The following is a 27884-nucleotide window of genomic DNA, read 5'->3' as shown; positions in this document are numbered from 1 at the left end:
AGTATGAAAACATTTGTGTTGTATGTGCTGGGCTTGCTAGAGTGCAGAAAGATTTTGGAAAAACTACGGTGAATTTTTGTTTAAGGCAGGGAAGGCATGGCAGTTTTATTTCAGACAAAAACTGTGTGTCTGGAACAAATTACACAAATCATAAGATCTGCATGAATTCCTGTTGAGTTAGTCTCTAGTCTGAAAGGAGACAGATGCAAGTTGTGTAGTTTGTGTAGGTGGGTCAGAAGCTGCCACAGATGACCTTGAACATTCTGATCTTCCTGCCTGTGCAGTGGCTGGGATTACAGGCCACCACCTCGGTTTGGGTGTAAATTGTTTTTGCTGTTTGCTGTTGGTTGGTTGTGTGTATCCCCCACATAGTGTCCCAGCATGGCCTGGCTTCACTTTGCGTCCCAGGCTGTCGCTCAGTTCAAGGCTTGGGTGATCTTGCTTCACGGGAGTATGTATTGTATTGTCAAAGATCCTAGGGTGGTGAGTGGTAGGAAAAGATTCAGGGGATACAGAAAATTAGAGCTAACCGTGCACGATTGATACTGTCTGTAATGTAGCATTGGCGGGCTGGGAGAAGGGGTGAGGGTGAGGGCAGCCTGGGTGACAGAGTAAGTTCGACAACAACAAAAGGGGGGTCTGAAATGAGTTGTGCAGAAGGGAAGGTTAGGAAACTGGCGTGTGGTAACCAGAAATGGAGGAGATGGCTTACTGTGGTTTAAACTGTTTCTCTTGAATAGTATTAAAGTGAGTCTTCTTAAAGTACATTAAATAGAGCGGTCTTCAGTTCTGTTTTCCTCCTCTCGTCTGAGCACTGAACCAGCACCGGTTTTTTTAGTACTTCTGGGTTGGCAGCATTCTGTGAAGGATAGGAAGTAGCTGTAGTTACTGCCAGGATGGTGGTTTTTTGTTTTTTTTTTTCCTTGCCCTTCAAACCTTGGTTAGTTTTTACTCTTGTGTTAATAGTACATTTTCTCTTTGTGATCCAATTAATCCAGACCATAAACATGGCTTTGAAAGAGTTTCTGAAGATTAAAATGTTAAAATTAGGGGCTTGAGAGATGGCTCAGCGGTAGAGAGCACTAGTTACTCTTCCAGAAGACCTAGGTTGGATTTCTAGTATCCACATGGTTCCTCACAGCCATCTCTAATGCCAGTTACAGTCTGTAACTCCAGGGAATCCCACTCCCCTTTCCCTCTGAGGGCACCACATACATGCGCACAGACACATTCAGGCAAGACACTCAATAAAGTTCAGAATGAAGGTGCTGCTATCGCTTAACGATGGCTGATTGTTGTGCTATTCTTTTTTGGGTACAGAATATTTGCCTAGGATTAGAATTCCTATGGGAGGGTGCTTATGTTCCAAGTTTTTAAAGAATACCTGTTTTGCAGGGGAGGTGGCCATGAACAAGGCACAGCATGTGAGATACAGCATGCCTGTGGAGGTCAGAGGACAGTTGGCAGGAGTCCTTGTGTGTGGATCCCAGAGGTTGTCAGGCTTGGCAACCGCCTTCATCTGCAGACCCTTCTAGCTGTCCCCAGAAAGCTTACTTTGATCATCTTCGTGGTGCTTCTGAGTTTTCGTTATCTCTTGCTAAGGATTAGGCTGAGATGGGTTGAGGGAAAGGTTAGATTGGTTGGAAGGTCTGTAGTGGTGTTCCTCGTGTGCCGGAGAGCTCTGAATGCCAGCTTTACTATCAGCCAATTTTTTAGACATTATTTCATACAGTTACAGTTTTCACTTGAATGCAAAAATAGCTGTAACTAGAAAACTAGTGTAGAAGTTATTTTTTGTTTCCTATAGTGGATAAAGGGTGTCAGTTATATCCTTTTAATTATTTATTTATTTGTTTGTTTGGTTTGGTTTTTTGAGACAGGGTTTCTCTGTGTAGCTTTGCGTCTGTCCTGGATTTCGCTCTGTAGACCAGGCTGGCCTGGAACTCACTGAGATCCTCCTGCCTCTGTCTCCCAAGTGCTGGGATTAAAGGCATGCGTCACCACCGCCTGGCCTTTCTTGATTTTTTTTTTTTTTTTTTTTTTTTTTGAGACATGGTTTCTCTGTGCAGCCCTGGCTATCCTGGAACTCACTTTGTAGACCCACAGAGATCCACCTGCCTCTGCCTCCTGAGTGCTGGGATTAAAGTGTTGTGCTACCACCTCTACACCTCGATCCTAATTTTTCGTTTTCACAACTTGGTTCTGGAATTAGAGTGCTTGAAAGTTTATTGTTCAGCACCACAGTTGGGTTTGTAAATGTGAATATATGCCTGTTACTTATTTATTTGGTTCCTTTTTTGTTGTAGGGACTTTTTTAAAAGTTCATCATAGACAAGTGTGATGATTCACACTTGGAATTTCCACACTTAGAAGGTTGAGGTAGGGAGATGGCTACAAGTTCTAGACCAGCCTAGGCTAAAGAGCAACTCTTGCAAAAAATTGTGTGTGTGTGTGTGTGTGTGTGTGTGTGTGTGAGTGAAGTTAAGGGAGCTCCACACACACCTTTTTCTAATTCTCTGTTCTTATTGCCTTATGTAGCTCTTAAAATCACCCCTCTAGAAATAATTGGACTTCCCTCTTAGTTTTCTAGACAGGGTCTCAGACTGTAGCCTGGCTTAGCCTGCAACTATGTGGTTGGGACTGGCTTCAAACTTAGGCTAATTCTGCCTGGGCCTCCTAACGTGCCCGCCTGGACCACTGGAGAGCAACCATGCCCATCTTAGTCTCCTGCTGGTGTTAACATTTGGTTTGCTCTGCTTTGTCCCCAGTTGTAAGAGAGAGTTACTCTTTGTTCATTTTGTTTTGTTTTGTTTTGTTTTTTGAGACAGTTTCTCTGTGTAGCTTTGGAGCCTTTCCTGAAACTCACTCTGTAGCTCAGGATGGCCTTGAACTCAGAGATTCACCTGCCTCTGATGGGATTAAAGGCATGGGCCACCACCGCCTGGCCAGATAGAGTTACTCTTTAAAGTAACACTCAGGGATAGTGTACTTGCCTAATATGGTCAAGGTTCTGGCTGGGGTCATTTCCAGGATTTAGGGCCGTTTTGTGTGTGTGTGTGTGTGTGTGTGTGTGTGTGTGTGTGTGTGTGTGTGTGTGTTTTGTTATGTAGGTACTGGAAATGTGTAGTCCCATGAATACTAAAGCAGTACTCTGTTACTGAATTGTATCCTCTGCAAGTGAAGAGTCCTTACTGACAATAAACATGGTAGGTTTGGGTTCTTTTTTTTTTTTTTTTTTTTTTTGGTTTTTCGAGACAGGGTTTCTCTGTGTAGCTTTGCGCCTTTCCTGGAACTCACTTGGTAGCCCAGGCTGGCCTCGAACTCACAGAGATCCGCCTGGCTCTGCCTCCCGAGTGCTGGGATTAAAGGCGTGCGCCACCACCGCCCGGCAGGTTTGGGTTCTTAATAGCTACCTTGATGGTACTCCCTGTATGTAATTGATGTGCTTGGAAGGCAGAAGCAAGAGTATTGCTACAAGTTTGAGGACAGCCTGTACAATGTCTTGGTCAACCAGGGTACATAGTGAGACATCTTGTCTCACTAAAAACAAAACCCTACCTTATACCTAGTAAATGTCATAATAGGAAATATGAAAATATATGAGCAGAGAGGGAGTAAGTACCTCTTACCACCACTCACAGATAAATAATGCTTCATTGAGTAGTTTTCAGATTCTGGTGTGTTCTATCCATTTCTTTCTTTCAAGATCATCCTGGGGATCAGACCCAGGAGCTTTGGGAGACGAGGCTGTTTCCTCAGTAAGCTGTGTTGTCAGCGACTCTGTGTTGCTTAGAAAATGGACTTCCAGTCAGGTGGTGGTAATGCACGCCTTTAATCCCAGCACTCGGGAGGCAGAGGCAGGAGGATCTCTGTGAGTTCAAGGCCAGCCTGGTATACAGAGTTAGATCCAGGAAAGGCGCCAAAACTACACAGAGAAACCCTGTCTCAAAAAAAAAAAACAAAAAACAAACAGAAAGAAAAAAGAAAATGGGCTTCCACAGTTTGTAACCTTTTTCCTAATTGGTTTGTAACCTTTTTCTTAAGCTGTACCTCATTTTGAAACCTGAGAGTAATTTTATTTTCCTTTAACTCTAGGGTTTTATGGAAGACCTTGGGTAATGGAACAGAGAAAAGAACTCTTTAGAAGGTAAGTTTGTGTGTCGCAGAGGAGACCCTTACACGTTGGCTGTAGCAGTAGCGCCTGCGTTACCACTAACCGTTCACCATGTCTGAGCGAAGGGCTGCGGATTAAAAAATAGAGACAAGAGACAGCGAGTCATTCGTACGTTTGGATGTCGAATGCCGTTTATTGAAAGAGGGAAGAAACCTTAAATACAGGCTTACAACACAAATGGAGGATCCCCTGAGGGCAGAAGTTCGCTACCAATGATCTACATTCTAGACCCAAAGTTCTGCATACTTGCATCTAAGTTGTTTACACCAAATACAGGATGCACCTAAGTTGTTTACACCACAAGCAGGATGTAGGAACAAAGAACCTCCGGTAAGCTCTCCGATGATCCTAAGGTGAGAAGGACACCGGCAGGGAATCTGAATAGGAAGGACACCTGGTCAGGCAAGCAAGGCTACAGCCACTCACAGTCGGGGGTCAGGGCCCATGGCGCCCACAGGTCCCCCCTTTTTATTAAATGAGCTTCTGACTTAGGTTGCGTGGGACCAGCAGACCACCTTACCCGTCATAGAGACACTTGCCCAGGCCACACAAGTGCTCTGTCTTAGGTTGGAGGCAGCGGCCCAAGCATTACCCGTCTCTGAATACTCATTATCATACAGACTCAACCATGTGAGCTGTAGAGTGACTGCCGCCAAAGATCTCAAAGTGGCACTGGGCTTGCAATCTGTGCGACACAGAAAAGACCAGCAGGAGTCCTAACCCACCCATAGCCAGAGGGCTACAGGCAATTGAACCATTCCCTATTTAAACGAGCCTTACCGTAAATAGGAGTCCTGTAAGGTGGTATCCTGAGCAAATGGAACTTGAGTTTTAAATAATTTATAACTTACAAAGCCAATTATAATGTATAAAAGTGGAATTAAATTTATCATGCCCAATAAGAAGAAAGATTAACTAACTGTGGTAGCTACTTTTGTTGCCAGGGTCTCCATTGTGCTAGCTGTAGTAACCAATTATGAAATAGCAATCCCAGAAACAATAGCAGCAGTGGCAACAGCGATGTCAGAGTCTCTTCTGGAGCGTGTGAGCATCATCTGTGTCTAGCTGCCACGGTCCACTGGCATGGACACGGCTCCAGGAACACGAACCACCAAGGCCCATTTTTCTTGATCCCAGCACTACTTAGGCTGGCAGGTCTGCAAGAGAACAACTGAGAGACATAAAGAAAACAGAAAACAAAAACAGCAAACAAGGAGCAGAACTAATGGCCTCAGTAATGGCTACATTCAGGCTCACAAATTTTGAGGTATCTTCAGAAAGGCTAGATGAATTTCAGGAGGCAAATAAATGTTGCACAGAGCCATTCCTGAAAAGTAGGTACTACACCAGCTTGAGGGGGGTTGCAAAATGCGAAAAGCTTAGCTGGCATGCTACTGTTAGCAAATGAAGTTCATTGACCTTCAGAGTTATCCTTGATCTCCAAGGTGTGATACATTCTCAATGTTTTTTTAAAAAAGTTACCATACATTACCTTCTGAAGAATCCAACCACATGGCTACAGTTCCTAGGCTTACAATAATGTTTGCCAAGGCTGGCCATATTGGGCTCTCAATCCCCATTGGCATCAGAAGGGGAGAGTTTTTTACGAAGGCCCAATAGGTCTCTGCCATGTTGGGATTCAGCAGCAGCCACAGAGCGTACACAGCGTTCAGGAACCCACAGAGGAATTTCATTGTCCTGCGGAAAGACACAAACAGATCCCCGGGCCCACACCAACACCGGATCGGGTCCCCTCCAAGTGCCAGTAGAAAGATCTTTCCATCGCACCAGAGGATGATTTGCAACAGGAGCCCTCCAGTGCTTATCTGCAGCAGATACTCCAGCAGAATCCACCGATAAAAAATTTAAAATATATAAAACAAGGGAAAGAATAGAATGTGGAGAGGAGAGATGAGCCCCTAACTCCCCCCTTTTTACTTTAGCAATATAAGTTTTTAAGGTACGATGGCAGCGTTCTACTATAGCCTGCCCTTGAGGATTATAAGGAATACCAGTCTTATTAACAATAGAAAAATCTTGGCAGAATTTTGAAAATCCCGTACTACTGTAGGCAGGACCATTATCAGTCTTTATGCATTTTGGCACTCCCATGTAAGCAAAAGCATGAAGACAATGATTCTTTACATCCTTAACCTTTTTCCCTGAATGGACAGAAGCAAAAATTAGAGAAGAATATGTATCAATAGACACATGGACATATTGTAATTTTCCAAAGGAAGGCACGTGTGTGACGTCCATCTGCCACATATGATTAGGTAAAAGTCCTCGAGGATTAACTCCCAAATGAGGAACAGGTAAAAATTCCACACAAGTAGGGCATGATTTAACTATCTGGATGGCTTGTTCCCGGGTTATGCCTGTATGATAACGGAGAGATCCAGCATTAAGATGATAACGCTGATGTAACTGAGTAGCCTTATCAAAGGCAGAACAGACTAATGTGACAGCCATACGAGTAATGGCGTCAGCCCTCTGATTACCTTCACTTAGAGGTCCAGGCAATTGAGTATGAGCTCTGATGTGGCCCACATAAAGGTTATGAGAGCGAGACCATATAAGTCCTTGTACTTGTAATAAGTATTCATGAATGGAAGAAATGGATGGTATGTAGGCTGTTGTTTCTAAAGGCATAATGGCATGTGCCACATATTGACTATCGGTATAAATATTTACACTCTCATTAGAAAACATCTGTAAAGCAAGCAACAGCGCCTGTATCTCTGCCACCTGGGCAGAAGTGCCCTGGACTTTTATTCTCTTTACTATATTACCAGAAACCACCACAGCAAAACCACGTGAAGTGCCATCAGTAAATACCACACGGGCCTGAGGAATAGGAGTCATTTGTACTATCTTGGGAAATATAACAGGATGCAATTTAAAAAATTGACACACATCATTGGAGGGGTAGTGAGTATCAAACTGACCCTGCATGGAGCATGTCAATATGGCCCAATCATTATCATTAGCTTGCAACCATGCTACTTGAGACTGGGTGTATGGGGTCACCACAATATCTGGCTCCTTACCAAAAGTTTGAACACTGATCTTGATTCCCTTAAATATAATCTGAGCAACAGCTTGTGGATAAGGAGTGATGATTTTTGCTGGAGAAGCTGGGGAATGTACCCATAAAATAGGACCTGTTTGCCAAAACACTCCAGTAGGTGAATGAGTAAAACAAAATATCAAATACAATAAGGGAGAATTAAGATCTATATACTGTACGTGAGCCTGTTCCAGGGCCTCTTGCACACGTTGTAGGGCTACACGTCCTTTAGCTGTTAATTTACGGGGAGATGAAGGGTCAGGGTCGCCCTTTAAGACATCATACAAGGGGCGAAGCTGACCTGTTGGAATTTTTAAAGTGGGCCGAAGCCATTGAATATCTCCCAGAAAGGTTTGGAAATCATTAAGTGTGCGTAGCTGATCCATACGCAGAGTAATCTTTTGTGGGCGTATGCCCGTGCGTAACAATTCATGACCTAAATAATGATAGGGAAAAGATACCTGTACCTTTTCTGGGGCTATCTGTAAATTAGCCAAGCTAAGAACCTCTTGTAAATAAGAAAAGGCATCAAAAACAAGTTTTTTATCTTTAGCAGCCATTAATATATCATCCATATAGTGAATTATATAAACATCTGGAAAAGCTTTTCGAACTGGAGCTAGGGCCAAAGACACATAAATTTGACATATAGTAGGGCTATTGGCCATTCCTTGAGGCAATACCACCCACTGATATCTCTGATAAGGTTCCTTAAGATTTTCTGAAGGAACATTGAAAGCAAAGCGAGGACTGTCCTCGGGATGCAAAGGAATGGTGAAGAAACAATCCCTCAAGTCAACCACAATTAAGTGCCAATGCTTAGGAATTGCCACAGGGGCAGGCAGGCCAGGCTGTGTTGTTCCCATGAGAAGCATGGTTTTATTTACAGCTCTAAGATCCTGTAACAGCCTCCATTTTTCTGATTTCTTTTTAATAACAAATATAGGTGAGTTCCAAGGTGAAGTGGAAGGAATGATATGTCCAGCATCTAACTGCTCCTTAACCAATGCATACGCAGCCTCCAATTTTTTCTTAGCAAGGGGGCACTGCTCCACCCATACAGGGTCATCACTCTTCCAAGTGATTTTTATCGGTTGTATTATTGAAGGCTGCTGTGCAGTGACCTCTATGGAAAAGACCCTAATCCTCTAGTATCGCCAGGACCCCTAGTGACACAGTTTTTGTCTGCCGCAGGGAGCGGGTCTCCTTGCAACATTTTCCCTAAGCCTTTGTCCGGGCAGTAGCCCTGACTCTTCAGCATCTGTTGTACAGGCTGTGTAGTAAGCACCGTTCTCATATCATTTAACACATCCCGTCCCCACAAGTTTACTGGAATGTTAGGTAGCACAAAGGGTTGAAAAGTTCCTGTATGACCTTTCTCATCCTTTCAATTTAAAAGTAGCCTGTTCTGTAATGGCCTCTGAGCTGTGCCAATACCTTTTGGTTAGAGGTAGAATTTTTAAGGGGCCAATTGGGATCTTAGGATTTTTGTGAAATTATACATATATATACCATCAGAATCCAATAATCTTCCAATCTCAATCCCACATAATTTTATTTTTAATTTAGGCTGTTTATCATTGGTAACTGTTTGTTAAAACACCTTTTTCCCTGTACTTTTAAAGCCTCTAGTTTTATATATCGGCACCATTTTGAATTTAAAATATGAAAGCAATAATAATTGAGCAATTCTATCACCAGCTTTTGTTTTCATGGTCCTTATTACATATGTCAATTATAAAAGCATTAAATACAATTTCTATAGGATTTGAAAAGGTAAACTTTAGGTAATACTCTTGAGTATTTTTATAAAATCTTAAAAAGATTCTTTTTTATAGATTTCAAGTAACACATTAACACAAATAGCCAGTTATTAACAATGTGGACCAAACAATATACCTGTATTTTATTTACTGGAAAAATAATTTTGTAACCTCTTTATCAGGAAGAGATTATTATTTATGGGTTTTCTTAGCAGCATTATTTAATAAGCTAACAACCCAAACCATTTCAGGTGTTATATTTTTATAAAATTAAACCAAGAATTTCTAGAAAGCAACTTAAATTGCAGAGCCAAATTTTCAGTGATCAACAATGATCAACAATCAATGATCAACAGACAAGACCATACCTAATATATAGTTCAAAATTATGAATTTTGTTCCTTTAGTTTTTCAACCATGAGGATCAAACATTCATCCAAACATTTATCAAGACAATCAAAAGAACAGAACATCCTTTATTTAAACAGCATTGACTTAGCATTCAATGTCCTGACCGAAACCATATTTCACCAGAAATTAGGCCCCGTTTAAACTTTTAGCACTAGTCCCTTCCCAGGTTTAGCTCGCTGGCTCTGCCCAGTGCTCAGGCTCTATTGCCAGCACCTGCCTGGGCCGCACTCCATCACGGCTCTGCCTCCCACCGGCGTGTACCTGTCCGCCCGCTGCTTCGGGCTATCTCGTGCACGCCTTTGTCCGCCACAGCCGCTGGGCGCGCCCGGCACACACAAATTTACGTTTAAACTTCCTACTCCCATGAAGGGACAACCTAATAACGAGTTATTCCCACCATAAGGGAAAACAGAAAAACATTTCCCACGAAGGGATCCTAAATATTGAATTATTCCCACTCTGAGGGAAAAATAAAAAACATTTGAACCTAAATTAAGCAAACAGACAGCAAAACTTCTAACCTCTAAGCTTGCTTGCTCTCCAGCCAGCAACAATGAGGCCTACCTGCCGATTCTTTGTAATTCAGATGCTGCCGCTCTGCACTGGCGGGAAGAAAAACCTCAAGAGTTTTCAGCTATCCTGAAAACTCTACAACTGGAAAAAGTCTTTACATTCTCCATTACCACTGGAAGAGGCTTCTCTCTTTCCTTTATCTTTCCTCTACAGGGCCCCAATCTTTAGGCCTAGTTTCAAAAATTTTTCCCCTTTTTACCGGGAAAATCCTTTTTTTCTTGATTAAAATTTTTCTCCCATTTCTAACGGGAAATTTCCTTTCCTTCCCTCTTCTCTTTTGGGAACATTTTCTTTTTTTTTTATTTAAAATCTTAGCTGTCTTGCCCTTTCTTAACTTTGGTACCTTCCTGCTTCAACAGTCCAATTAACTGACTGTGAGCCAGCTGTACCCATTCCAATCCACTCTTACCGTAAAATGCCGGCCGGCCTTCCAAGAGTGTCCGTCAGCTGGTCCTTTCTTTCTCAGATCTCGGTAGGAACCTCCATTTGTAGCAGTAGCGCCTGCGTTACCACTAACCGTTCACCATGTCTGAGCGAAGGGCTGCGGATTAAAAAATAGAGACAAGAGACAGCGAGTCATTCGTACGTTTGGATGTCGAATGCCGTTTATTGAAAGAGGGAAGAAACCTTAAATACAGGCTTACAACACAAATGGAGGATCCCCTGAGGGCAGAAGTTCGCTACCAATGATCTACATTCTAGACCCAAAGTTCTGCATACTTGCATCTAAGTTGTTTACACCAAATACAGGATGCACCTAAGTTGTTTACACCACAAGCAGGATGTAGGAACAAAGAACCTCCGGTAAGCTCTCCGATGATCCTAAGGTGAGAAGGACACCGGCAGGGAATCTGAATAGGAAGGACACCTGGTCAGGCAAGCAAGGCTACAGCCACTCACAGTCGGGGGTCAGGGCCCATGGCGCCCACAGTTGGCTAAGGCTGTTATCATAGCAGGAGTTGTTCTCTTAGAATCCTTAACATCTTTGCCTAGGGTAGTGGTTTTCAAACTTTTCCTGGGGAAATTGAACAGGTTTGGGGATTTGTCTCCTTTATTCAGAATTATGTTTTTTTAAGACTTAGTATGATGGTGTACTTTGTGATCTTTCTTTAATTTGTTAAGGGCTGGAGAGATGACTCAGTGGTTAAGTGCACTTCCAGAGGACATGGGTTCAATTCCCATATTCCCAACACCCACATGGCAGCTTACAACTTCCTGTAACTCCAGTTCTAGGGGGTCTGACACCCTCACACCAATGCACATAAAATAAAACTAAATAAAATTTTAAAAATTCCATCGATAATTAAAGTTTATCAGTAGAATATTACTGCTTTGTCATGAGATAGAGGTACACACACACAAAAACATGAAAATTGAGGTTTATAGCCTATTAATGTTGCCTACTAATGTATCTGTAATTTTCTTTTCTCTTAAGGCTTCAGAAATGGGAATTAAATACGTACTTGTATGCTCCAAAAGATGACTACAAACATAGGATGTTTTGGCGAGAGATGTATTCAGTGGAAGAAGCTGGTAATCTTTGTGTGTGTGTGTGTGTGTGTGTGTGTGTGTGTGTGTGTGTGTGTGTGTGTACATACATGTATGTATGCCCCTGGCTTGCACACATGTGCAGGCAGGTGCTTAAGTATGTAGTTGTTGTTTTTTTTAAGATTTATTTATTATGTATACAGCATATGTGACTGCAGGCCAGAAGAGGGCACCAGATCTCATTACAGATGGTTGTGAGCCACCATGTGGTTGCTGGGAACTGAACTCAGGACCTCTGGAAGAGTAGTCAGTGCTCTTAACCTCTGAGCCATCTCTCCAGCCCCTTGTTTTCTTTTTTTAACTGAAGGTCTCAGATTAAATTCTGTCTGTCAGACTATATGGCAAGTACTTTTTAATTAATTAATTTTTATTTTTTGCCGAATGTCGTTTATTGAAGGAGGGAGGAGGTCTTAAATACAGGCTTACAGCACAATGGGAGAACCCAAGAGGGCAGAAGTTTGCTACCCATGTTTTACAATCTTGCATCTAAGCTATTAACGCCCATTATGCAGGATATACAGACAAAGAATTAAGCATTCAGGAGGGTGGAACCTGGCAGGGAATTAGCATAGGGAGGATATCCAGGTCAAGGTCAGCAAGCAAGGCAACAGTTATCCAAAAATGGGGGCCAGGGCCTTACAGGTCCCCCTTTTACTAGAAAGTGAGCTTCTGGCTTAGGTTGTGTGGAACGTCAGCAGGTCACCTTACGCATCATGGAGACGTCTGCCCAGGCCACACAGGCGCTCTGTCTTAGGTTGGTGAGCGCCCCCCAGGTATTACTCGTCTCTGAATACTCATTATCATACAGGCTCAATCATGTGTGAGCTGCATGGTTAATTGCTGCCAAAGATCTCAAAGTGGCACTGGGCTTGCAATCTGTGTGTTCGACACAGAAAAGAACAACAGAAGTCCTAACCCACCCATAGCCAGTAGGCTAAAGGCAACTGAGTGGCAAGTACTTTTATCCTTAGCTGTCTTGCTGGCCTGGTGGTAATTTTTTTTTTCATCTATATGTGTGAGTGAGGGGACTGTTTTAAGGCAGTTATACTAGACTCTTACTAAAAAATTGTATTTTAGTTTATGAGTAGTTTCTCCTCTTGTCTGGTAGCTAGTCTGTGTGAGCTAGAGAAGATTTAAAGTGGCATAATAAGGTCACAGTTGTGATTGTGGTTCATAGATGTGCCAGTCTGACTCCATGTTTTGTGGTCAGAGATCATATTCTTTATTTCTGTTAGAGGTCTTTGGACCACGAACTACTAGGCAAAGTACCAAATCCAGAGACAGGATTTGGAGAAAGAAATAAGACCACCTGCCTTAAGTACAAATTTGAGGGACTCTTCAATTTAATCAAGATAAATCATATTTTATGTAATTAATTTTGGGGGGCCATTGTCTTAATTTTCAATTGCTATGACAAAACATGATCAAGACAACTTATAAAAGAAAGTGTGTAAGTAGGGGCTTACAGTTCTCGAGAGTTAGAGAACATGACCATTATGCTGGGGAACATAGGAGTGGGGGCAGGCTGGAGCGGGAGCTGAGCAATTACACCCCGGTTCGTAAGCGTGAGTCAGAGGGAGCAACTGGGAATGATGTGGGCTTTTGAAATCTCAGCTGGCCACTAGTAATACACCTCCAACAAGGCCACACCTCCTAGTCCTTCCCAAACAGTTCCACCAACTGGGGAACATAGACGCCTGTGGGGGCCATTACTTATTCAAGCTGCCACAGGCATGGTGACACACCTTTAATTCCGGGTTTGGGAGGCAGAGGTGGGCTTCTTTGTAAATCAGACCAGTGGCACTTTTCTTTAGTGACTTAGTGAATGAATAAACATCTTGTACTTAGAATTAAATACTACATGCTTAGCTAACATGATAGATGGTTATGGATGGAGCTAAGACAGTGACTGCAGAAAGTGCTCTTATTGTGGTGAAGCCACTGACACTTACCTACCTCTGTCTAGTGCTGGTTCCTAGTCTCTGTCAGTAAACATACCTGTATTTTCTGATGGTGTTGGTAATGCGATTTTACATGATCACTATTCAAACTACAGTTAAGTGACTATCTTATACTGTTGAATTTTATTCAGAGATAAGTCCTGTGATACATAATAAGAATGTATTAAATTTCAAAAAATTGCCTATCATTTTAAAGGCTAAAATCTGATTTTTTCTATAGATATGATGAAGTATTAGAATTATTAAATCAGTTGCTCAGATACACTCCTTCACCCCCCAAAAGTCCTTATACCTTTAGATGCTAGGGGAAATGGAAATGGTTTGTGTCAGTAAAACAATTGACAATTTACGGCGGTGGTGGCACACACCTTTAATCCTAGCACTCGGGAGGCAGAGGCGGATCTCTGTGAGTTCAAGGCCAGCCTGGTCTACAGAGCAAGATCCAGGACAGGCTCCAAAGCTACAAAGAGAAACTTTGTCTTGAAAAACCAAAAAAACAAACAAACAAAAAAACTTCTGTGACTTATACTTTCTAAATTTTAATTCTTAACCTTTACTATAAATTGGAAGAAATAACTTCTTCAATTAGAAAGTTTCTTTTAGCATTCTGTGTTGCTTCCTAAAACTACAACTCTGTTCTTTAGAGCAACTGATGACGCTCATCTCTGCTGCACGAGAATATGAGATAGAATTCATCTATGCTATTTCACCAGGATTGGATATCACCTTTTCTAACCCCAAGGAAGTATCAACATTGAAACGCAAATTGGACCAGGTAATTCTTTTTTATTTTTCCTGACTCAGTATTGAAATGGAGTTTTCTTAATTGCGTTATGGTGTTAAAAGGAAGTTGATACTTTATTTCTGTAGCTATTACTTTCATAATTCTGGGTAGAGAAATATTGTCAGTCAAAAAGCTTAACTAGAGCCGGGCGGTGGTGGCGCACGCCTTTAATCCCAGCACTCGGGAGGCAGAGCCAGGCGGATCTCTGTGAGTTCAAGGCCAGCCTGGGTTACCAAGTGAGTTCCAGGAAAGGCGCAAAGCTACACAGAGAAACCCTGTCTTGAAAAACCCAAAAAAAAAAAAAAAAAAAAAAAGCTTAACTAGAATACCAGTGAGATCTGCCTCCTGAGTGCTGGGATTAAAGGTGTGGGCTGCCACCACATGCTTTATTCTTTAAGCAGGGATTCCTCCTGGTGCCCTGACATGCCTAGTAAAACTTGAAGGTAGAAGCTTTGTGTGGCCACTCATTATATTTCAGCATTTGAGAGACTGAAGTAAGAGAATTGCGAAGAATTTGAGGCCAACTTGGTCTACAGTGTGAGATCCTCTCTTAAAAAGGGGAAGGAGGCTGCAGAGACAGCTCGGTGGTTAAGAGCACTGGCTGCTCTTCCAGAGGACCTGGGATCAGTTCCCAGTACCCACATGACAGCTCATGATTATTTATGGCTGCAGTCCCAGAGGATCTTGTGCTCTCTGTTGGTGTCTACGGGCATAGCATGCATGTGGTACACAGACATACATACAGGCCAACGCATGCACATGAAATAGATCCTAAAGAAAGATGCAAACTAGGAGCCATGCGTGCCTTGGTGAGTAAAGCTCTTGCTTCAGGAGCCTGGAGGTCTGAGATTGATTCTTGATGCCTACATTAAAAACCTGGATCCGGTGGCTTGAATCTGTAATCTCAGCATTCCAACTAAGAAATTGGAGGTGGGTGCAGGAGAATTACCCAGAAGCTCACTGGGACAACTAGCTTGTAGTAGTACATAGCACAATGGCAGCAGTAGAGACCCCGCCTCAACGAGGTAGAAGAGAATTCAACTCCTGGAAGGTTTTGGTGTGACGGCCACATGTGCAGTGTGGTGCGTACTCACTTACACACTAATTTAAAAAATGTAAGGTTGGGTTTGGCATGGCTCTGTGTTTACCAGGCTCTAGCTTCAATAACCATATTTTAAGATAACTTTTCATGAAAGAACTTTTAAGAGGAGGTTAATTACCTGTTAATCAAATAGTGTTCATTCTGATGCCTAGTTAGGCCTTTCTGAAAAGGAATTGTTTAGGATTAGTGTGCTTTCCAAGACTTGAACAAGGCCTAACCAGTTCATAGATTGAATATACTTGTTCATACTTCTATAATTTTATGAATTTCTTGCATCTTCTAGCATAGGTTGCCTTGTATAAACATTGTTGGAACGTATATTCCATTTAGTCCAAAATGAAAATTGAGTCTCAAGATACTGGCTATATTAACTTAGAATTGCTGCCAATGAAAATGTAAAAAGATCAGATATGCTTTGATATTCCAAGGAAAATATTTGACTTTGAGATAACTATTAGTATATATTTAAAATATTTTTCCTTTCTCTGGGTGAACTAATAATCGTGTTGGTTTTTCTTTTCTAAGGTCTCACAGTTTGGGTGCAGGTCATTTGCTTTGCTCTTTGATGACATTGACCACAATATGTGTGCAGCAGACAAAGAGGTGTTCAGTTCTTTTGCACATGCACAAGTCTCTATCACAAATGAAATTTATCAGTACCTAGGAGAGCCGGAAACGTTCCTGTTCTGTCCTACAGGTATTGTATGTAATAACTCAGTATTTAGTTAGTCTTGGATCCATGTAAGCCAGGCATGGTGGAAAATCCCAGCACTCAAGTGGCAGAACAAGTGGATCTCTGTGAGTTCGAGGACAACCAGTGCTGTCTTGAAAAACCAAAGGAAAAAAAAAGGATCCTTGTACTGGACCTATTACAGCCTTCCCTTCATGTATAAAAGCGATACTTTTTTAGAAGACATTTCTCAAAGTCTTATATAGGAAAAATTTAGGACCTCATATTACCAAAGTAAGCTGGAGATTTTATGTACTTGTGAGTATTAGAAGTGTGTAAACATTACTTGTCCAGGTTAAAGGAGGAGAATCGTGTTATCAAATGAAAACTGAGGGAAAAATTGAATTTACATGATTTTGACTTATTCACGTCTCACTCCCTCCTCCTCGTTCCCTTTTCTGCCCATGGATTTCTGCCCTTGCACTTCTCCACTCACCGGCGTTTTGTTTCTAGTAGTCAGAATAGAGAAGGTCACCACTGTGTCACTTAATTTTCTTCCATTGAAAATGTTTTAATCTTTCACCTCCCACAATTCACCTCCATAAACTTGACTCACATTTTTGTTTTGTTTTGGAGACAGGGTTTCTCTGTGTAGCCCTGGTTGTGCTGGAACTTGCACTGTAGACCAGGCTGGCCCCCAACTCTCAGATCTGCCTCTGCCTCTGCCTGGATTAGAGGTGTGAACCACCACTGCCTGGCTCACTTGTTTGTTTTGCAGGAAGAGATGTTAGTTGTAAGAAATAACTTCTTCAGAATTCTTTGCTGGTGGGGGTGTTTGGTTTGGTCTCATGTGTCACAGGCTAGCAAGTTTGGGATTAAAGTTGGGGTGATGTGCATATATCACCATGTCAGGCTTTTTTAAAAAAAAAAAAAAACTTAAATTTATGTAAAATCTTATAAAATAAATACATTTCTAATGACTGGGATTATAAGGATGTCTTGATACTACTACTGAAAATTTCAGGATTTTGTTTGTTTTTGAGGTACAGGCTCTCTTGATGCTGAGTCAGTCTGTGGTACATAGGAAGAACTTGGGTTTTTTTGTTTTTAAAAACAAACATGAAGATGAATATCAGTAATCCAAGTGCTAGGGAAGCAGGGTCAAGGAGAACCATGCCAGGTTGAGGCTAGCGTAGCCTGCTTAGAGACCCTGTTCCCCAAGAAAACAAAAAAGAGACTCAGTCGCCATTTAATGAAGGCTGGTCTGTGACGTCAGTATGTCTAGCCTAGAGTGGCCTTCTGTGAATTTCTGCCATGGGCTCTGGAGTTAAGAGAACAAGTAGGCCCATCACTCAGTTTGAATATCTGATTGTATAAACTATTATTTGTAACATCTGCTTAAGTTTACCCCTTTTATGTGTGATAAAGAGCCTTTTACTGTTGGAATAAAGATAATATAGAGCTTTTAAGCATTTTTCTCAGTTCCAATCCGTGACCCTTTCAATCCTGACTTAATTTTCTCCCCCTCTGCATTCAGAATATTGTGGCACTTTCTGTTATCCAAATGTTTCTCAGTCTCCTTACTTAAGGACTGTGGGTGAAAAACTTTTGCCTGGAATTGAGGTGCTTTGGACAGGTAAGTCTTCAAGAATTGTATAACTTTTATTATAGGACTTAAAGAACAACTGATTGATCTTATTAGGTGAATATTTATGTCTTTTGAGACAGGGTCTCCTGTATTCCAGGCCTGAAATTTGCTGTGTAGCCAAGGATGACTTTGACTTTAATGATCCTCCTGTTTCTACCTCCTGAGTGCTGGAGATAGAGCTGTGTCCAGTATACCCAGTTTATGTGTTGCTGAGGGCCAAACGACTAACAACTCTTGCCAGTTTAGCTAGATCCCTAGACTCCTGGGGAACTTCTGCTTTATAAAATGAGTAAAAGGATATGTTGCTATGCTAGTTTAGGAAAGAGAATCGAAGCTGTGCACCTTTAATCGCAGTACTTGGGAGGCATAGGCAGGTGCATCTCTGAGTTAAAGGCCATTCTGGTCTACATAGTGTGTTCCAGGACTACATAGACTGTATCAAAAACAAAAACAAAAACAAAAAAACAGGAAAATTAAAAAAAAAAAAAATGAGCAGCTGGGTGAGATTGGTGCACACTGGTTGTCCCAGCACTTGGGAGACCAAAGTAGAATCAGGAGATTGAAGCCATCCTTATAAGCTCAGTAGTGAATCTCATCAGCCTGCTACACACGAAACCCTGGTTTAATCCCCATCGCTGCAAAAAACGGGGGGATGGAGATGGGTGGAGAGAGAAATTTACAGGATACTGTGTACACAAGGAAAACATGTAAAAGCTGCTTATGTGTTTTAAAAGTTTTAAGCATTTTAATTGTCTTGTGTATGTGGTATTTGTGTATAATTGCATGTGTCACAGCACGTGTGTGGAAGTCAATAGCCTCTGATGCTATTGCTCCCCTTCCACCATGTGGGTCCTGGGGAATCAAACTTAGGTCATTAAGTTTGGGGTAGTGCTTTTATCAGCTGAGTCACCCCCACCCTTATTTTCTATAAACCTATTAGACTGATTTATGAGAGAGACTGTATGTGTGTGCCCCCCCCATCCCCCATAGCATATGTATGTAGGTCAGAGGACAGTTTATGGGAGCTGAAGCCATTTACCATGAGGGTTCTGGCAATTAAATTCATGTCACCAGGCTTGGCAGTGAAGCATTTTTATACATTGAGCCATGTCACTGGCCTTCCCAGCCCTTGTTTTATCTCTTTACATTTTTTATTACATTTATTGTTTATGTGTGTGTGTGCGCATGTAGAGGTCAGGGGACAATTTGTAGGATTTGGTTCTCCTACCCTATAGGTCGTGGGATTGATCTCAGATTGTCAAACTTGCCTTTTAGATTCTTTTTTTTTTTTTTTTTTTTTTTGGTTTTTCGAAACAGGGTTTCTCTGTGTAGCTTTGCACCTTTCCTGGAACTCACTTGGTAGCCCAGGCTGGCCTCGAACTCACAGAGATTCGCCTGGCTCTGCCTCCCGAGTGCTGGGATTAAAGGCGTGTGCCACCACCGCCTGGCTGATTCATTGTATTTTTTATGTATACTTTGCTTGCATGTGTGTATGTGCACCTAGTGTGTATGCCTGGTGCCCATGAAGGGATCATCTGATTCTGGAACTGGAGTTAAGGATGCTTGTGAATCACCATGTGGGTGCTGGAAACCCAACCCAGGTCCTCTGCAAGAGAACAAATGCTCTTAGCCACTGATCCATCTCTCTGTCTAGCCTTGCTACAGTAGATTTTTAAAGAACCACATAGAAAGTTCTCCAAATAAGGAAATTCTTTAACAAATTATTTTTAGGTCCCAAAGTTGTTTCAAAAGAAATTCCAGTGGAGTCTATTGAAGAGGTTTCTAAGATCATCAAAAGAGCTCCAGTGATCTGGGATAATATCCACGCTAATGATTATGATCAGAAGAGGCTGTTTCTGGGTCCCTACAAAGGAAGATCCACAGAACTCATCCCACGCTTAAAGGGAGTGCTGACTAATCCCAATTGTGAATTTGAAGCTAACTATGTTGCTATCCACACCCTTGCCACTTGGTACAAATCAAACATGAATGGAGTTAGAAAGGATGTAGTGATGAGTAAGTATCCTGTATTTGATGATGGACTTTTAGGGGAGAGGTATATTCAACTGGAGCTATTGGTAAGTATATATTCCTTTATTATCACAGTTAAAGCTTTTATTAAAATGTGTTTTCATTTCTCTTAGTGAGTCATAAATATATAATAAAAGCCCTGAGTGGCTTTAGACAAGTCTTTTTTCCCCTCAAAGTTCCTAATAGAGTTTTGTTTGTTTGTTTTTCCGAGACAGGGTTTCTCTGTGTAGTTTTGCGCCTTTCATGGGTCTCGCTCTGTAGACCAGGCTGGCCTCAAACTCACAAAGATCTGCCTGACTCTGCCTCCCAAGTGCTGGGATTCCTAATAAATAGAGTTTTAAGTGAGAATGTTGGGTTTTATTGATATGCATTTAATTATATTGTATGGCAGATGCATCTTCCTGGTGTGAGAGTGAGAGTGGAAGGAATTAAAGTACCTACTTTTGAAAAACATGCAGGTTGGAGAAGACACGCAGGATTTATAGTGTTTCTAGTAAGATAATGTTTATCTACAGAGTGGTACCAGTGGAAAGAAGGATAGCCTGAAGTGTTGATAAGCAATTTGACAGGTATTTGAGCTGAATCGAATAGAGTTGCTGCACATAAAGGGTCATGGACTCAGGGGAAAATATTGGTCATAAAAATTTTGAAGTTGGAGCCTGCAAGATGGCTTAGTGGATTAAAGGTAGTAGCTGTGCAAGTCTAGCAACCCGAGGTTGAGAATCTGTTATCCATATAATGGAAGGAAAGAACTGACTCCACAGTTCCCTCTGATCTCTGTAGTATGCCAAGGTTGTGTGGTATGTCGTCTGTTCTCATTCTGTACCCCTCTTGAAAATTTTGTTTTGTTTTTCGAGACAGGGTTTCTCTGTGGAGCCCAGGCTGTCCTGGAACCTGCTCTTTAGACCAGGCTGGCCTCAAACTCACAGAGATCCACCTGCCTTTCTCTGCCTCCCAAGTGTTGAGGTTAAAGGTGTGCCAGCACTGCCTGCTCCCCCCAATTAATGAGTTCTTTTATGGCTTGGTTATTGCTGTCTCCTTGACCCCAGTAAAAGACACAATTAGGAGTATTCTCTCCATTCCTCTGCATGTATGGCATTTAACTCCACATCTTCTAAGACAGATGTTAGATTAGCCAAACTCAGCTGTGCAGGGAAAGAAGAAAAGACTTGATGCTCAAAAGCAAGACTGTTAAGTTTCTCTTCTTATACTTTAATGAATTATTGATAATGAAGTTGTAAGTACCTGAAGACTCAGGTGTGTTTTCTTTATTCAAAGGATGGTGTAAAGCTTTTAATTAACATTGCCGTCTCATTATTGGTACTTAGTGGACTTTTATGACCAACTTTTCCAATGATTCTAACATGCTTACTTCATTTGGAACCTTGAGCAAGTAGGTGACTTTCTAGATGGTTATTGGAGGATCTTGTATGTATGTTTTAAATCAAACTGTTTTTGTGCTTTTCACCCTCAGCTGACAGCGAAGACAGTACTGTATCGATACAGATAAAGTTAGAAAATGAAGGCAGTGATGAAGACATTGAAACTGATATACTCTATAGTCCACAGATGGCTTTAAAGCTAGCTTTAACGGAATGGTTGCAGGAGTTCGGCGTACCTCATCAGTACAGCAGTGAGTTGGACTGGGGTGGGTGGGGTGATGGTGCTGCTGGGGATTGAAACTCAAGTCTCATCAATGCTACACAATTGGTCTCATTTAACAATATCATAGCCCACCAGTTTTTATTTTATGTTTTATTTCGGGAATTATATTTATTTGTGTGTATGAATGATTGTATGGTACACATTTGCCTGTGCATGCAAATGCCAGCCATCCATCTTGGGACTTTTCCTTTTGATATGGTTTATTGTAGCCCACATGGGCCTCTAATTTGACATGTAGCCAGAGATGAGCTTGAACTTCTGATCCTCCTGCCTCTACTTCCTGAATTTTTGTTTGTTTGTTTGTTTGTTTGTTTTTCGAGACAGAGTTTCTCTGTGTAGCTTTGGGCCTTTCCTGGAACTCACTTGGTAGTACAAGTAGCTTTGGAGACCAGGCTGGCCTCGAACTCACAAAGATCCACCTGCCTCTGCCACCCGAGTGCTGGGATTAAAGGTGTGCGCCACCACCGCCTGGCCCTGAATTCTTGAAATACAGATTTTTGCCACCACACAGGCTTAGCCATTTTCATGAGATTGGATTACAGAGCTGAGTCACAAAGTACACTGTCATGCCGCTTAACTTAGATCTACTGTCAGAGTGTAATTGAGTTTCAGCCGGGCAGTGGTGGTGCACCCCTTTAATCCCAGCACTCGGGTGGCAGAGGCAGGAGGATCTCTGTGAGTTCGAGGCTTACTCTGTAGACTAGGTTACCTACCCTCGAACTCAAAGAGATCGGCCTGACTCTGCCTCCTGAGTGCTGGGATTGAAGGTGCGCACCACCACACCCAGCCCATTCCCAGCTTCTTAAAAAGTTATTTTATGTGTATGGGTGTTAGGCTTGCATGTGTGCCTGTGCACCATGTGTGTGCAGTGCCAGTGGAGGCCAGAAAGGGGTATTGGAGGCTATGGAATTGGGGTTACAAATGGTTGTAAACCTCCCTGTGGTTGTTGGGATTTAAACCTGGCTTTTCTAGAAGAGAACCAATGTTATGTATGTATGTATGTATGTATGTATGTATGTATGTATGTATACATACAGCATATGTGACTGCAAGCCAGAAGAGGGCACCAGATCTCATTACAGGTGGTTGTGAGCCACCATGTGGTTGCTGGGAATTGAACTCAGGACCTCTGGAAGAGCAGTCAGTACTCTTAACTTCTGAGCCATCTCTCCAGCCCCGAGAACCAATGTTCTTAACTGCTAAATCACCTCTCAAGCTCCTCTGCTTCTTTTGAGACAGGGTTTTGTTTTGCTTGATAGTGCTGTCTGGCCTGCAAGAGTAAGCTGTGGCATAGTAGTTAAGAATGCTTTCTGCTCTTGCAGAGGTCCTCAATTCAGATCCCTACACACACAAGTCAACTCAGTCATCTATAATTCCAGTTTGAGGAGATCTGACGCCCTCTTCTGGCCTCTGAGGGCGTCGGGCATATTGTGGTACCCGTACATACATACATACATACATACATACATACTTGTGCCCTATAGGTATTGGATCCCCCTGGCGCTACTGTCATAGATAGTTGTCAGCTGCCTGATGTGGGTGCTGGGCATTGAACTCTGACTGTCTGCGAGAGCAGTATACACTTTTTGTTTTGTTTTATGACAAGGGCTCACTTTGTGGCCTTGGTTTTCCTGGAAACTCACTGTGTAGGTCAGTCTGGCTATGAACACAGAGATCCTGTCTCTGCCTTCTGAGTGCTGGTCTTAAAGGTGTGTGCCCCACCCTTGTCTACAGTATTCAGAAGGGTGTGCCATCATGCTCAGTTTTCAAGGAGTCTTTAAGTTTACTGGTTTATTGTATGCACATACAGGCATGTGCATAAAGTCTAGGAAGTCTGATCTGTTGTGTTTCTAGTTTTGATTGCCTTTGTTTCCCTTCTCCCCTTGGTAGGCAGGCAGGTGGCACACAGTGGCGCTAAGGCAAATGTAGTGGACGGGGCTCCTCTAGTTGCGACACCCTCTTTAAATGCCACGACTGTGGTCACGACAGTTTACCAGGAGCCCATTATGAGCCAGGGAGCAGCTCTGAGTGGTGAGTCTTCAGCTCTGACCAAGGAGGAAGACAAGAAACAGCCAGATGAAGAACCCATGGATATGGTGGTAGAGAAGCAAGAAGAATCAGAGCACAAGAGTGACAATCAAATACTAACTGAAATTGTTGAGGCTAAAATGGCAGAGGAATTGAAACCAATGGACACGGATAAGGAGAGCATGACTGAATCCAAGTCCCCAGAGATGTCTATGCAGGAGGATTGCATTAGCGACATTGCCCCTATGCAGACTGATGACCAGACAAACAAGGAGCAGTTTGTGCCAGGTCCAAATGAGAAGCCTCTGTACACCGCAGAGCCCGTGACTCTGGAGGACCTGCAGTTGCTTGCTGATCTCTTCTATCTTCCCTATGAGCACGGACCCAAAGGAGCACAGATGTTACGGGAATTTCAGTGGCTTCGTGCCAACAGTAGTGTGGTCAGTGTCAACTGCAAAGGCAAAGACTCTGAAAAAGTAAGTGTGCCCCGTGGCCCTCACTGGCTCCTCCCTCATACTCCTCCCTGATACTAGTGATGTGCGGAGGTTTGTTTACAAGGCCTAAAGGAACAGTTTAAAGTTGGTTGGTTGGTTGGTTGGTTGGTTTTCTAAGACAGGGTTTCTCTGTGTGTCCCTGGCTTTCTTGGATCTCTCTCTCTCTCTCTCTCTCTCTCTCTCTCCCTCTCTCCCTCTCTCCCTCTCTCCCTCTCTCCTCTCTCTCTCCTCTCTCCCCTCTCTCTCCTCTCTCTCTCTCTCTCTCTCTCTCTCTCTCTCTCTCTCTCTCTCTCTCTCTCTCTCTCTCGACCAGGTTGGCCTGGAATTGACAAAGATCCACCTGCCTCTGCCTCCTAAGTGCTAGGATTAAAGGTGTGCACCACCACTGCCCGGCTTTAAGGTTTGTTTGTAGCTGAGTGTAGGTCTGTGTCCACATACAGGAACATGAATGCAGGTTCCTACAGAAGCCGAGGCCTTGGATCCCTTGGAGCTAGAGTTGTGAGCCACCTGATGTGGGGTGCTGGGTTGGAGACAGAGTCTCCATAGAGTGCCATCTGGCCTCCCTCTCAAGGCAGGCTTCCTGCCTCGGTTCCCCCCAAGTGTTGGGATTGTGGAAGCCCCTCACCTGCAACAAAGAAGCATCCATGGACGCCTGGCGTGGTGGTTCTCACCACAGAGTTGAGGGTCATTCTCCACTACATGATGAGACCCTGCCTCAAACAAAACAGCAACAAAAAACCCTGGTGCACCCCCCCCCCAAAAAAAAAGTGACCAAGTTTGATTTCTTCCTTTTCTTCCCTCAGCCATGTTATTGTGAAGAAATTTTTATTTCATATGTATGAATGTTTTGCTTGAATGTGTGTATGTGCACCATATTTGTGCCTGGTGCCTGAGGCCAGAAGAGGGCATCCCATCTCCTGGGGCTGGAGTTAGGGGTGTTTGTGAGGCCATCATGTGGGTGCTGGAAACAAGTTTGAGTCCCCTGCAAGAGTGACACGTGCAGTAACTGCCGAGCCCCACCTCCACTCTGAGACTCACATGGATCTACTGGGGCCAGGTGTAGAGTTGACCTAGTGTAGCACGTGTTCTTTAAAGGAAACGGGGAGTTTGCTACAGCTGACCTTCGATTTCTTAGTCTGGCTTGCCAGTTAGAAATGGAGGAAAGTATTGTAGGTATTTTCTGTCAGTTTGGGGAGATAAACTAATTGCTCTCTAGAGTTCAAAGCAGTGATTCACTAATGTTTAAGATAAATTGCATGTGCCTGATAAACAGCTCAGTTTGTAACTCTTAGATTATTTCGTTTAACTGAAAATTGTCGCATCCTCTCTTTTGACTCCTGTATAGATTGAAGAGTGGCGGTCCCGAGCAGCCAAGTTTGAAGAGATGTGTGCGCTGGTGATGGGGATGTTCACTCGGCTCTCCAACTGTGCCAACAGGACAATCCTCTATGACATGTACTCCTATGTGTGGGATATCAAGAGTATAATGTCTATGGTGAAGTCTTTTGTACAGTGGTTAGGTGGGTGCAGCAGCAATGACCTTACCTCCTCATTCATGTGTGTCGTACTTCAAAAATTATCCTCAGGGAGAAAACAGTTCAGGGAATTGGCAAGTTTTCATGGTTTTTATTTCTTTGCCTAGATTTTTCTTAAAGGTGAACATAGTTGAAAAACTCAAAAGTTTTAGTAATTTTGTTGAGCATGTTAATTTTTCTCCCTTGGGCTAATTCCATAAATACCTTGAAAATATGTTAGAATGTACTGACTTTAACATGCTCTGACTGAATGCTTCCTGGATGGAGCCCTGAGTCCTCCGGTGATGTGATTTGGAGATGAGACTCTATGAGATGTGACTCTGTAAGCTTCCTGCTGCTTGCTGTGTCTTGGTAACGTTAGTGCTGTGTTTATTAGAACAACTGCTGCAATTACCCCAGGGGCCTGGCCAGAGGAAGCTGTCCTCCCAGCCCTGTGCGCATGCGAGCTTTAGTGGAAGGCTATTCTGGTGCTACTTGGTATTACTTCATGTGGCTGTTTCTTTATCCCTCCTCTACCAAGTAATTGATTTTAGCATGGAATGCAGATTACAGTCCCCTATCAGCTCTGCTTCGTCCAGTGGACTTTTCTGTGCTTCCTTTTTTTTTTTCTTTTTTCTTTTTGGAAATTCCCAAACTTGGTGGTTTAAAAAAAAAAAGAAAGAAAGAAAGAAAAAGCACCAGCATGGCCAGGTTTCTCCAGGGACCTCATTTCATTTCCAGGTTTTCAATGCAAATGGACTCACAGCACAGCAGGCAGCAAAGCTGACTGACGTGTCAGATTTCATAGTGGTCGCAAATACTGTGCTGGGCTGGCATGATCTTAGTTGTGAAATAGATGGTCTGAAACACAGTCAGCTCCTGAGTAGTCAGATTTCTAATTCTCCACCTATATGCCTTTGGGCTCCTACACACGAAAGAGGAAGAAGAATCTCTGATTATTGATTTAGAAACTATGAGAACTCCCTTGTGTTCTGTGTATTAACATAGCAGCCCTAACGGAAGGCTGTCTGGGTAGGAGACGCCTCTTTAGGCTCCTGAGGGAAATCAATCTCTGTACTGACTGTTGGGTGACAGACAGCACTTGCTGCCCAGGCCTTTTGCCAGGGACTTACTTAATCCTCACAGGGACTTGCACTTTAAGTCTCAAAGGCCCCTAGGAATTTTGAACCTGAAATCCAGATTATTGAGCTTGAGAATATATCACTTAAAATATTATATTTAAAGGTTTAATCTTCAGTATCACCTCCTCCCCATTCAAGAATTACTGAAAGTTAAATTTTATTATGTCCAGTATTGTTTCTGTCTCTTCTCAAGCTATCTTTGCCTGAGAATTTTCCCATTGGTGCAGCCTCGAGGCCAGAACATGGTAGTTTTAAATAACTACCATCACATCTGTGTAGTTGTGCAAATGCCCGTGACAGGGAGAATATGTTCATGACCAATTTCAGGGGCTCATGATTAGAATCCTTCATTTTTTTCCTTTCTCCAGTCCAGCTGGCATTCAGTCCTTTAAAGAATGTGGCCATGCAGTACTTTTGATTACTAACGACTTCTATTATCTTCTTCCCCATTGTGTACAGATGGGAGAATCCTCAGCACAAGTGTCTACTACTATTGGATGGACAGCGGCAGATGTTCACAGCGCGTCATGATTAATTAGTTTAAGTTGAAAGACTATCTGTGAGGTAGCTCAGGTAGAAGAAATTAGGGCAGTAGACATGAACTGAAGTCACGTTTGCGCAGCGTCTGAGGCATTAACCATGTTTTCATTTGCACAGCTCTTCGTACATGCAGCTTTTACTGTACTAGTTGGAAGTGCTAGTTATGCTGGAGTCTCAAAGTGGAGGGTAGGGGAAATTGGCTGAACTTAAAGTTTGAGAAGCCTAGTATTTTGGTTTTTGTTTTTGTTGTCTTCCTGTACAGTGTAAATCACTGACTCACGGAATGGGGCAAGCTCTTGTAGTCTAAATCTTGACCCATTTCACGCTCATTTTACAAATACTACATTTTATAGGTTTGTGTTTGTTTTTCCTTTCTTTTTTTAAATAAATAAATAAATAACCCTACCCTTAAAACATAACAAACCTAGACACGATCTCTTAATGGGCTGAATTGTCAACAAAAATTTGGTTGGCTTTGGGACTGTCTGACTAGCACATTGTATCTTGTACTGATGAGACTGTTAACTTGAACAGGAGGTAGAATGCTGTCTTCCAATGGAAAAGAACTATATGCGCTGCTGTATCTTGTCAGAAAACCAGGCAGGCCATTTCTAGTTGGTTCCCAAACATTTGCTATTAATTCTCTTGATTGTTGGCTTTATTGCTTGTGAGATTGGTTGGCAATGACTTTAAAAACGGACAGCTGGGCCTCAAAGCCTGCTCCTTGATGTGTGTGTTCATCACACTGCAGACATCATAGCAGAGG

The 27884-nt window shown here is 42.6% G+C and overlaps 1 protein-coding gene across 3 annotated transcripts in view; it reads left to right on the top strand.

Annotated features, from left to right (window-relative positions):
• Positions 1-27884, top strand: part of Oga (O-GlcNAcase) — a 43506-nt gene that overhangs the window by 2268 nt on the left and 13354 nt on the right. For all 3 annotated transcript variants that reach the window (XM_006988199.4, XM_076563188.1, XM_076563189.1), the window contains 9 exons: positions 4096-4147; positions 11427-11524; positions 14145-14275; positions 15912-16083; positions 17594-17692; positions 19436-19720; positions 21210-21368; positions 23291-23904; positions 25268-25442. In XM_006988199.4, coding sequence (XP_006988261.1) covers positions 4096-4147; positions 11427-11524; positions 14145-14275; positions 15912-16083; positions 17594-17692; positions 19436-19720; positions 21210-21368; positions 23291-23904; positions 25268-25442 — 1785 coding nt within the window. The remainder of the gene's footprint in view (positions 1-4095; positions 4148-11426; positions 11525-14144; positions 14276-15911; positions 16084-17593; positions 17693-19435; positions 19721-21209; positions 21369-23290; positions 23905-25267; positions 25443-27884) is intronic.

Source organism: Peromyscus maniculatus, chromosome 1, assembly GCF_049852395.1.
Source record: "Peromyscus maniculatus bairdii isolate BWxNUB_F1_BW_parent chromosome 1, HU_Pman_BW_mat_3.1, whole genome shotgun sequence".
Taxonomy (NCBI): Eukaryota; Metazoa; Chordata; class Mammalia; order Rodentia; family Cricetidae; genus Peromyscus; species Peromyscus maniculatus.
The sequence above is the reverse complement of the archived record's forward strand: the minus strand, read 5'-3'. Positions and strand labels throughout refer to the sequence as shown.